This window comes from Carcharhinus amblyrhynchos, chromosome 20 (genome assembly GCF_965287045.1).
Source record: "Carcharhinus amblyrhynchos chromosome 20, sCarAmb.v2.hapA, whole genome shotgun sequence".
NCBI lineage: Eukaryota > Metazoa > Chordata > Chondrichthyes > Carcharhiniformes > Carcharhinidae > Carcharhinus > Carcharhinus amblyrhynchos.
The window spans coordinates 23,538,533-23,550,908 of NC_137343.1; the positions used below are offsets into that span (position 1 = coordinate 23,538,533).

The 12,376-nt window shown below is 39.8% G+C and overlaps 1 protein-coding gene across 3 annotated transcripts in view; it reads right to left on the reverse strand.

The window, feature by feature from the left end:
* Positions 1 to 12,376, reverse strand: part of LOC145355826 (ABC transporter B family member 1-like) — a 178,973-nt gene that overhangs the window by 126,401 nt on the left and 40,196 nt on the right. For all 3 annotated transcript variants that reach the window (XM_080208229.1, XM_080208228.1, XM_080208231.1), the window contains 2 exons: positions 12,149 to 12,323; positions 4,055 to 4,115 (listed from right to left, as the gene is read on the reverse strand). In XM_080208229.1, coding sequence (XP_080064355.1) covers positions 4,055 to 4,115; positions 12,149 to 12,323 — 236 coding nt within the window. The remainder of the gene's footprint in view (positions 1 to 4,054; positions 4,116 to 12,148; positions 12,324 to 12,376) is intronic.

Sequence of the window (12,376 nt, forward strand, 5' to 3'; positions counted from 1 at the left end):
TTGTGAAAGAATAAATACTATACTCTTCTTATAAGTAAAGGATAAAGCCTTTTGACAGATGTATAACTCGTTCGTGCTATCAAAACCATGATATTAATTTGCTAAGGGAGAATTGAAACTCAGCATACAACAGTACCCCCGAAAGCAACACACTCTTGTATGTGCTTCTTTAATGACACCAAGTATGGGGAAGGCAACCAATGTAACACAGCAGTTTAGTGTGATCATTGTAAACTTCAGAACTATGGTGAAATGATTTGTGTGTCAAAAAGGAAGGAAGGATTCAAAATGCAGGGTAACTGCAAAACAGGCAGCATGTAGGAAGTGCAGATTTGGACAGTAATAGTTAGAGAATGGAAAGGCAGCTGTAGAAATCAATGATTAGGAGAACGTTTCATTATATGAGGCAGGATGGCTAATTAAATTGACCAATTAAAGTGACACCTCATTCAAGTCACCCCCACCCTCATTTAAGGAAGAGAACCTCAGCCTACCCAATCTCATACCCAAACAACTCCAACAAGAGAGAATCGAACTGTCATCCCTTGATTTTCAATGGCATTACCATCGCGCAATCCTCCACTACTAACATCCTGGCACTCAACATTGATCAGATGCTGAACCGGATCAGCCATATAAATACTGTGGCTACAAGTGCAAGTCAGAGGCTAGGAACTCTGAGGCGAGTAACCCACCTCCTGGCTCCCCAAAACCTGTTCACTATCTACAAGGCACAATTCAGGAGTGTGATGAAATACCCTGCACTTGTCTGCAGCTCCAAAAACATTCAAGAAGCTCAACACCATAAAGGATAGAACAGCCTGCTTCATTGGCACACCATCCATAAAGATTCACTACCTCCACCACTGACACACAAGTGACAGCAATGTGTACCATCTATGAGATGCACTGCAGGAATTCACCAAAGCTCATTAGACAGCACCTTCCATACTAATGACCACTACCATTCAGAAGAACAAGAGCAGCAGACACATGGGAACACCATCACCTTGAAGTTCCACTTTAAGTCACTCACCGTCCTGACTTGGAAATATATCCCTGCTCCTTCACTGTCGCTTGGTCAAAATCCTGGAACTGCATCCCTAATGGCATTGAGAATGTATCTACACTACATGAACTGTAGCAATTCAAGAAGGCAGCTCACCACCATCTTCTTAAGTGCATTTAAGGATGGGCAAAAAATGCTGGCCTAGTCAGCCATGGTAAAAAGTCTGACAACACCAGGTTTTAGTCCAACCTATTTATTTGATAATATACTCACTAGCTTTCGGGGTTACCCCCTTCGTCAGGTGAATGGAGAGTTCTGGCCTCAGACAGAGCATATAAAGCACAGACAGTTTAGAGATTACTGATCTCTAATCTACTGATTACTAATCTCAGACAGACAGTTTAGAGATTACTGATCTCTAATCTACTGATTACTAATCTCAGACAGACAGTTTAGAGATTACTGATCTCTAATCTACTGATTACTAATCTCTAAACTGTCTGTGCTTTATATGCTCTGTCTGAGGCCAGAACTCTCCATTCACCTGACGAAGGGGGTAACCCCGAAAGCTAGTGAGTATATTATCAAATAAATAGGTTGGACTAAAACCTGGTGTTGTCAGACTTTTTACTGTGTTTACGCCAGTCCAACGCCGGCATACCCACATCATGACTAGTCAGCCATGCCACATCCCATGAATGTATTTAAAAAATGCAAATCAGATTTGCCTGACAACCACACAAGACATATATAAATGGCACCACTACGTGCCCAGTCAAATACTCTTTCTTTTGTTTCAAACCCACACAAACAAAACAGGTATGGGTCCAAAACATTATTTCCTGCAAGGATCCATTATGTTCCTGAGTCAAGGATTAACTCCTCTGTGCAGGTTGACATTTCAAAAGTCAGCTGATTCTCCCACTTTCCTTGAAGTTCAAGTCCATTACTGAATATACTGCCGTGTCACAGAAACAGATGGTACAAATTAAGCAAGACAATTCTAAAACTCATTAAAAATCTTAGTGGCACATTGGTTGGAAGCCACACATAACAGAGGACACATCCTTGGGTGTGAATTTTGTTCCTGATTCTTTTGCTTGTTCATCTGACATTGACTGTGTATGTTTTTTTTCTTTATTCTGTTTAAAGCTTGTCACTAAAAGAACTGCTAGGTGAGGCAGAATGCTTAATTAAATTACTCTGTTGGGGAAAAGGTGAAGAGGTGATTCATTACATCACATTTCAACCTCAAGGGGGTGACTATAGGAAATGTGAACTTTTTATACCCACCATAATTTGTATGCTATGAATTATTTTATGTGCTTTTGTATGAGCTCATAGATGATACTGACTGCATCACTCGAGTCAATCAGAACCACACTGCAATACGGACTGATAACATGAATATGAAAAGAAGTCAAGGGACAGATGTCTGAACTATGTCACTGGTTGATTGTCATCAAAATGTAATGGGTATGGGTGGGGGAAAAGAATATGGTTTGCTGGAAATTAATGGACTGATGGACTTGCAGCCATAATCAAACTGATGCATGGTCAGCAAGTCTCTGAAATTTTATGCAGGAAGGAGTTAACAACGGACTGATTACATGTTGAGGGACATGTTGTTTGGTACATACTCAGGCTTGTAACTGTGATTAATGAATCAATGAAAGCAAACCCATGTGAAATAACACAATTAATCAAGGCAGTGACACATCGGCATTGGCTAATCAGAATGCAACAGGTAATAAAAAACAAGGCTTAAGAGATTCGCAACACAGATTTGAAGATGACAGAGGGAGGGACAAGAGAAAAGCAGTCATGATCTGTTTGTGACACTAGAATAGGTGGAAAGCAAGGACTATCTGAAACTGACTGCCTTTGTTGTCGAGTATAACTTCCGTTGCTGAACAAATCATTCTAATAATATGCATCAAGTGTCTTGCCTGGAATTTATTGTCTGATCTTTAAACCTCTTATATAATCTATTATGTTATAAGGCCATAAAACACAGGAGCAGAATTAGGCCATTTGGCCCATCAAGTCTGCTCCACTGTTCAATCATGGCTGATAAGTTTCTCAACCCCATTTCACCATCACCTTTGATCCTCTTATCAATCAAGAACTTATCTATTCCTGTCTTAAATGAATTGGCCTCTGCAGCCTTCTATGGCAGTGAATTTGAGAGATTCACCACCCTCTGGCTGAACCAATTCTTCTTCTTCTCAGTGTATTCTGAGGCTATGCCCTTGGATCCTAGTCTCTTCTACTAATGGAAACATCTTTCCCACTTCCTCTCTATTCAAGCCTTTCAGTATTTTGTAAGTTTCAATGAGATCCCCCCTCATTCTTCTAAAGTCCATTGAGTACAGACCCAGAGTCCTCAAATGCTCCTCATAGGTCAAGCCTTTAATTCCTGAGATCATTCTTGCGAACCTCCTCCGCATCCTCTCCAGGGCCAGCACATTCTTCCTTAAACATGGGGCCCAAAATTGCTCACAATACTCCAAATGTGATCTGACCAGAGCCAAATAAAGCCTCAGCAGTACATTCCTGCTTTCCTATTCCAGTCCTTTCAAAATGAATGCTAACATTGCATTTGCCTTCCTCACTACCAACTCAACCTGCAAGTTAACCTTAAGGGAATCTTGAACTAGGATTACCACGTCCCTCTGTTCTTCTGATTTCTGAATTCTCTCCCCATTTAGAAAATAATCTACGCCTCTATTCCTCCTGCCAAAGTGCATCACTTCACAATTTTCCCCATGTTGTATTCCATCTGCAACTTCTTTGCCTATTCTCCTAGCCTGTCCAAATCCTTCTGCAGCCTCCCCAGACCCTCAATACTACCTGTCCCTCCACCTATCTTTGCATAATCTGCAAACATAGCCACAGTACTCTCAGTCCCTTCATCTAGATCATTGATGTTGTGTTCTTATTTAATGCATTTGCCTCCAGTTCTGCCAAAAGAAAACACCAAATAGTACGTGTTCTGTGCTGAAAATACTTCCATCTTATGTTTTTGTTTGTTCTCACACCTACCGTTAAAGTATTCTGAATGATCTGAGTATCAGATGACAAGCGATTTGTTAATTCACCAGTTCTGCAAAAAGAAATTTAATTAGAGGTTAAACATTGACTAAAATTTATTGAATCATGTGAGATGTTGTGAAGTTTACTTGCATACTAATAAAGATGCACCTAAAGAAGTAATTTCAATAGACTGCAAACACCAGCTATAGTTCCCAAATATAAGCATCTGCGCAAAAAATTGCTAAGTAAATGAAAGCACAACATCACAGAAGGAGGTTAATTTTCCTTATGTTTTGCTAACTACAGATCCAAAAACGTCATGCCAGAGCTATGGTGTTCCACAATTTCAACAGTGCCCACTTTTAGCTCAGAGACTACAAGTGGCATATGTTGGAACAATGTTACTTGAAATGTAATTATGTAAAATAATTAAGAAATAATACTTAAAAAGTGAAAGGTATACTTTCTCTTCATTCTTAAAGGCGTTTCCCCCATGCTACATACTCAAGTTTGGCACCCTGCACTCAAGATTATGCCACTTCCAGAGCACCCGTGTAAAGAGTATTTTCATTGGTCTTCAGAACTTTTTTCACTCTGCCTCTCAAAGAACTCAATACCTTCACTACATGTACCACAGGCAGCCTGGTTGAAATTAGCCCATAGGGGACATGTAAACCTCCTATCAAAAAAGCTTTTCTATTATTTAAACAATTTCCTTTAATAGGATATTCAGAAGAAAAACTCTTAAGTCAGATTTCCATTAATTAATAGAATAGAGAGAAACTTGGATAAAGAAGTATACTTAACTGAAATTATTCTTGGAATTCAAGTTTTTGTGTGTTATTTCTGATATTTTAAATTCAAATAGTAACTTAATCCTCAAGACAAGAAAAAAGTAATTGCATCCATGAAAAATACTCAATGATAACTCACAAAAGAAATCAAGGCAACACAATGGAAAGTGGATAATTCTCTCCAAGCACCACTATACTTGATTTTATTTTGTGAAACTTCACACAGATAACGTAAAACCAATGAAACAGAGGGGTAGCACAGTGCCTAGCACTGCTGCCTCACAGTGCCAAGGACCTGGGTCTGATTCCCAGCTTGGATCACTGTGTGGAGTCGGCACGTTCTCCCTCTGTCTGTGAGAGTTTTCTCTGGGTGCTCCAGTTTCCTCCCAGAGTCTGAAAGATGTGCTGGTTAAGTGCATTGGCCATGCTAAATTCTCCCTCAGTGTACCCAAACAGGCACCGGAGATTTTCACAGTAACTTTGTTGCAGTGTTAATGCAAACCTACTCATGACTGATAAATAAACTTTAATTTATATTCTGATAATTGTACACATTTACACATTATTGCAGTTTTGTTATTTATTATGAAAAAAATTAGGCTTCATGAAACAATAAATGTGAGTAGATCAAGTTGTAATTTAAGAGGTTAGTATTCATAGTTTCGGGGGAAACTTAAAATTCTGTTTTAATTGGAAATGGCTGATCCTGGTCTTGATGTTTTTCTCCACAGAAGCACGAGGCCGAAAATTTGTAAGTTATCTTTGAATAAACTCGTTTTCAAATCGAGAATATAACTGACTTTTCAATAGGTTTAATTTTGTTATTCAAAGCTAAGACTAATGAAAACATCTGAACCAATCTGCTAACACTGTACTTTATTCATCAGCGAAAACCTAAATTGAGAAGCAATTATAGGGCTGACAAGAAAAGCAAGCTCCTGGCAAGCTAAATAGGTTGGTGATGTGAAAAGGCTGGGCTGCTATTTGTATGTTTGTGTGCCAGTTAGAAGCATAAAAAAATGGATTAGAGTCTCTGGATGAAAACAGGGTGAAGTGGAGGTTCCCTTTTGTTATAGCTAATTAACGTTACTGCCCATTTATATAGATCTGGTTCTAGCAATATTATAGACCAATTAACATGAAGTTTTTTGAATCAAAAATTACAGGTCTGAGAAATAAAGTAAAGGTAGGCTTTTACTTTATAAATTACAGGATTGCAATCAAAGCTTTTTACCACGGGAGTTTAGAAGGTGCTACTTGATTAAAGTATGTAAATACATAAGATCCTGAACGGTCTTGACAATTTTGACTTGGAAAATTTGCTTCCTTTTGTGGGTGAATCCAGGACAAAGGGTAATTTTTAAAATGAGGGGTCATCCATTAGGACAGAGATGAGAAGAATTTTTTTCTGTCAGAGGGCTTTCCAACTTTGGAACTCTGTGCTTCAGATGTCACTGGAGGCAGGGTCATTGAATATTTTGAAGCTGAAGATGGAATAGATTTTTGTTAGGCAAGGGAATCAAAAGCTATCAGGGGTAGTTGAAAATGTAGAATTAAAAACACAAACAGATCAGCCATGAACTTAATGATTGGCAGAACAGGCTCAAGGGGCTGAATAGCATACTTCTGTTCTTATTTGTATGCTTATAAGTTTAGTGATATGTTTGAGACTTGTTTCAGGACTTCCCTACTGTCTCAGTCAAATTATATGTCACTGCCTTAAACACTATATACAAAGTGGATGATTCGCCAAAAAATTTGAAGTGTTGAAAACTGGAGTAAGTCACGCCTGTTTTTTTTCAGTGGGAATTCAGAGAAGAATCTCTCACAATTCATGTCAAACATCTGTGCATGAGGTCTATCCCTGTGGAAGAGACCGACTGCATTGCACCGAGATCAGCGCATGCGCAATGGCCCTTGCCTGCTGGATCGCTGGCCAGCTCAATCACTGGCCAACTCCCCAGCCTCAATCACTGACATTCCTTCCTCCCCATCCCCACACTGATCCTGACTGCAGAAAGGAGGCAGTGAGACCCCCACGCCCACCGATTGCTCCCCCCATTCGGCCCCACCCCTTTGGCACTGCCCCATGCCCAGTGGGCAGTGCCAAAGTGCCCCCCAGGCATTGACACTTTGCCCCTTGGGCAGTACCGGGGGTGCAGGCTGGCACTGTCAAGGTTCCAATGGCTTGGGGCAATCCTTCTGCCACCCCACCCTTTGGGGAGCCATGATTGCCCTTCACTAAAGCAGGGTTGGGCCGCTAGTTCCCTCAGAAGGAGGGAGCTATATTAAACACTGCTGGAGTGGACCACTTCTGGTGGGGGGGTGGGGAAGAGAGGCTAGCGGGTCCAGAGACTTCTGTCCTGGGCCTGCTAATTACATTTAAATAAGATTAAAACAAAGGTTGCATATATAATCCAACTCTGTGCCAGAGCTGACGGTGCCAGAAATCCGTTGCGCTCGGGGCAGACACCCAATGTGGATCACACTAATCCGGCGCCATTTAAATCTTCTGGCCCGCTGTGCTAAAAAAAAAAATCAGCGCAGCGGGATGGGAGTGAATCACCCACTAAATCTTTACAGAGTAAATTTAGAAACGTTGATAGTTGCCTTGATTTAAACGCAACACAGTATAAAATGCCTTTGTACCAACATACTCCCTATATTACAATGTGACAACTAAAGCTTTACACTCACACTCCCTCATCAAGCACACATTAGGCTCTCAGAAACGAGCTACACCGCCAAAGCGGACAGCATGGTGCACAGTGGTTAGCACTGCTGCCTCTCAGTGCCGGGGGCTCAGGGTCAAAGCAGAGTTTGCACATTCTCCACGTGGGTTTCCGCCGGGTGTTCTAGTTTCCTCCCCCACTCCAAAGGTGAGTGGGTTAGGTTGATTGGCCGTGCTAAATTGACCCTAGTGTCAGGGGGATCAGCAAAGTAAATATGTGCAGTTACGGGGATAGGAGCAGGATGGGATTGCGGTCAGTACAGACTCAATAGGCCGAATGGCCCCTTTCTGCATTGTAGGGATTCTATGATTCTATTCTATGAAAAGGGAGTGAACATGGGAAGCCCTCGGCGTTATTTACAGAACAACATTAACAGAGGCTACGGACACATATCCACACTGGCTTTTAACCAAGACCATTTCAGTCATAACTATTAAGTTTACTAGTTTTAACTGAAATAGTCAGAATGAGTAAAGTCTTGCATACACAAAGAGCGTTTCCACTTTACATGAGCTGTGTTTATGTTTTTTTAAATTATTGAGGCTGTCATTCATTGTTAAACTTTTGCAGCAAAGTCCCACTTCTGTGCTGGCTGCCTTTGATGTGCTTTTACTGACATTTTCTTCATATTTTAAATATGTGCTACATCAGATACCATGTGGGGGAAGATTGAAGATAGCCAAGCTTGACAGGGCTTAACAAAGATAAATGGCCGCTACATTAGGCATATACTGTGCTCAGTTGGTCATCAATGACAAAACAAAGTACTATTGAAAGATATGTGTTAAAGCACAGACATCTGGATTAGATCTGCAGGCTCAAAGTTGCTGTCAAACATAACACTTCTCTTCACTAGTGACATAAAACATCCCACCTTATCAAAATTAATTGGTTAATAATTAAAAGGATCCAAACATAAAACAAGCCTTTATCTTTCCTTCAATATCCTTCTGGTTTATAAGTAAAAGCAGGTAGAGGTTTTTACTTTTAACTAGCAAACCAATTTAAAATATCTAGCTTTTTTAACGAAAAATGATATTTTAAGTATTTCAAGAAGCGCCCAGGACTATTATGACAAAGACACATGGTTAGTCTATAAAGCATTTGTCTTCATTTCCTTGAATCTAGTAAATTAATGTACAAATGTTTTTTTTTGCTTTGAAACATTTTCGAAACCATTCACCTTCACAGTCATAAATTTTCACCAAGTGAATCATCGTGCTGTACCAAACCCTATCTCTGCCCATCATGGATTTTGAATTGACTAAATAATTATTGCTGTAAATTGCTCACTACTGCAAGTGCGTCATTCCCCTGGCCTGGATACTTGATATAACCTTATAGTTATTACTTAACACAATTTAGAGAGAAACAATAGTCCAGTACAACACTTAAAACACAATTTCAGAGTTATGGGGTGCAGGCTGGCACTGTCAAGGTTCCACTGGCCGGGGGCAATCCCTCTGCCACCCCACCCTTTGGGGAACCATGATTGCCCTTCAGTCCAGCAGGGTTGGGCCGCTAGCTCCCCCATAAGTAGGGAGCTATATTAAACACTGCCGGAGTGGACCACTGCTGGTGGAGGGGTGGGGGAAAGAGAGGCTAGCAAACCGATTTAAAATATCTAGCTTTTTTAACGAAAAGTGATATTTTAAGTATTTCAAGAAGTGCCCAGGACTATTATGACTAAGACTATGATAAAGCAAAGACTCTATTTCTACATTCTCCCCGTGTCTGCACGGGTTTCCTCCGAAAGCTCCGGTTTCCTCCCACAGTCTGAAAGATGTACTGGTTTGGTGCATTGGCCATGCTAAATTCACCCCCAGTGTACCCGAACAGATGCCAGAGTGTGACAATTACGGGAAATTTCACAGTAACTTCATTGCAGCGTTATCATAAACCTACTTGTGACACTAATAAATAAAAACTTTAAACTTCTTGATGTCAGAACATACACTGGATCATTTTGAAACAATAGTAATACTGATCAGATCATTCAGAAAATTCCGACTGTTTTCAGAGTGCCTCAACCCACTACTACTGTGACTAACTTGATTTTAGTTTTACATCTGGTTCATTTTATTAGAAAAAGAAAAAATAAATTAGAAAGCCGGCTAGTAATCTAATAGCAATAATGAACTCTAAAGTTTGTATATTTTGGGAGCTCTATCATGTCGGCAAAGTTTTAACATTTGGCTTTGCCTCATTCCAAAAACATCTTGCTTGGTCAGTGTGAGGTATGACTGTCTTGTCATTCATTCCAGTTTAAATACGTTAAGCTAGTAATTTGTGTCTGGCATCATTCCTTCATTCCTCATCAATCATTTTAATTACAAACATTGTCATAGTCTACATGCTCCTCCATGTAATCAGCTAATAAACCACGGCTGGAAGTGTGTCACAAACTGCAGCTGAGCATTTTAAGTAAATACTCATCAGAAACCTACTGTTTCGCAGTCTTAAATAAAATGATGGCTGGGAATGTGTCTGAAACAATCCTAGTTTTGAAATTCACGTTTTACAGGAAGCATGTCTGGCTTTCATTCTATTAATGTGTTCTGCAGTTTGATCATTAGAGTTATATTTTGCTGTTCTAATTTGCAACTCTTGACTGGATTTTTGCAGTCAGTGGCAGAGGAAGGGCACTCGTCGCTGACCTTGCAGAAAGCTTCCCACAAAGATCTAGCAATCTCTGGCAGGAACTTCCCCTTTCCCCATGCCAGTTTAAATCTGGCATCAAATCAAGGGAATGCCTTTGTGTGCAGAAGCAGTGATGTCCACAAGCAGGTAGGTAACCGATCAAATTTGAAATACACACAACAAACCAGGAAATTAAAAAAGTACTTAAAATTTAATTTTAATTTAATGCTTGGTTTAAACTGTAATGTAGCTTTATTTTGCTATAGCAGACAGAAGCTAAAATATAGACTTCTGTTAAAAATGTTTTAAATGTGAAATATTTTTATGGTAACAGGGAAATTTGACATTTCACAAATATAAATTTAATTTTTGAGAGCCAGTAAGGCTGTTTAAGAATAATTACAAAGCCAGTGCACTATTAAAAAGCAAGTTACATCTCATTCAACAAGGTGCAACCTCTTCTAACGTTTTAACAGTAAGACTATCAGTTTTAGAGCAGCAATCAATTCATGATTACAATGGAGATTGCAGTCTATGGGAACCCCTACAGCACATCTAATGCAGGAGTCTAGGCTCACTGACAGCAACTTCTGGTTTTCGCATTGCATTGTGTATGCCTGAAATCCTGAAGTGGATGTCAGTTTCAGTGGAGTAATGACAGCAAACTCCGACAGTTTTTGTCATCATTACTACAGCAAAGTCCAAGCCTGGATTGACATTTAAGTGCAGCCCAACAGATAGCCATCTTCTATAAAGCCCTGTAATGCAGTTTTGCCTAATGTAACAGGCATAAAATTAGAAAAAACATGAAACTAACACTATTCACACAATTGTCAATATCCTAAAGTAAAAGACAATTTTCTGATTAAAAATTTCTGAAAATTTCAATTGTTGATTGAATTGTTACAGGCTCATTACTAAATGGATATTTAATAGGGTTAGTCCATCGTAGTTTATAAAAGACTGTTGTCATAACAATGCAACTAAACCTTTGACTCAACTTTAATACTTAAGCAATTAACATATGCAATGGTTGAAAACACATTCTGTCACAGCTCGTGAAACTTCATTGAGATATTAACATATTATTGATTAACTCAGAATTTGAATCTATGAATGATTTAGGATGCCTGTTTCAACAATCATTGAATATCTCACTAGCAACATTTTTGTATATCCTTGTACCAATTACAAGTGTGAGTAGAACATGTCAAAATAACAGGGCACACAACAGAGGTTCTAATTATGGGCACTGTTGGCATTCAACTTTGGAGGAAGGTTTCCTGTTGGTGCATGAACAGGGCAACACAGTGGTTAGCACTGCTGCCTCACAGCGTCAGGGACCCAGGCTCGATTCCCGGTTTGGGTCACTGTGTGGAGTTTCTTTCAGGTGCTCCGGTTTTGTCCCACAGTCCAAAGATGTGCAGATTAGGTGAATTGGCCAGGCTAAACTGTCCTTAGTGTCTTGGGGACTAGCTAGGGTAAACACATGGAGTTAAGGGCCTGGGTGGGATTGTGGTCGGTGCAGACTCAATGGGCCAAATGGTCTTCTTCTGCACTGTAGGATTCTATGATCCTGCTGCAACATAAATGGCAACTGGGGAGAAGTCTGGAGCTTTCTCCATGCAACCATCCATTCCAGAAAATGTTGAGTAGAGCGGGAAAAATAACTAGACCAAAAACTAAATGCTGCACTTGGGATTCTTTCCAGAATGTTTGCATTTACACTCAAAATGACACTGAGCTCTGAAAGTATGTGGAGGAATCAATGTTCAATTAAAGGCAAGTTCAATAAGAAGAAACGTAATTACCACTGAAATCCATCGTCACCTTTTAATCACGAAGCTTTAATGATAGAAACAAGTCTTTTTCACAAAATTCAACATTTATAGCCTTTGTTTTATCACAGTTACAAGACTCAAGTCCATGGCACCCACCTGTTCTCATCAAAGAATGCGATTTCTTGCTTTAGAATGCTACCAAAAAGCCTTTTACGCAGCCTGGCCACCAGCCTATGTCCGGCGAGAACAAAAAAGTAGGCACGGATAAATGAACAAGCAGCACCACCGACATAAATGCCAAAGAGGATAAGAATCATTCTGTCAAGATCCTCTAAAAGAAAAAAAAGCAATCTTTCAAAACGAATTTTTTAAAAACAGAAGATT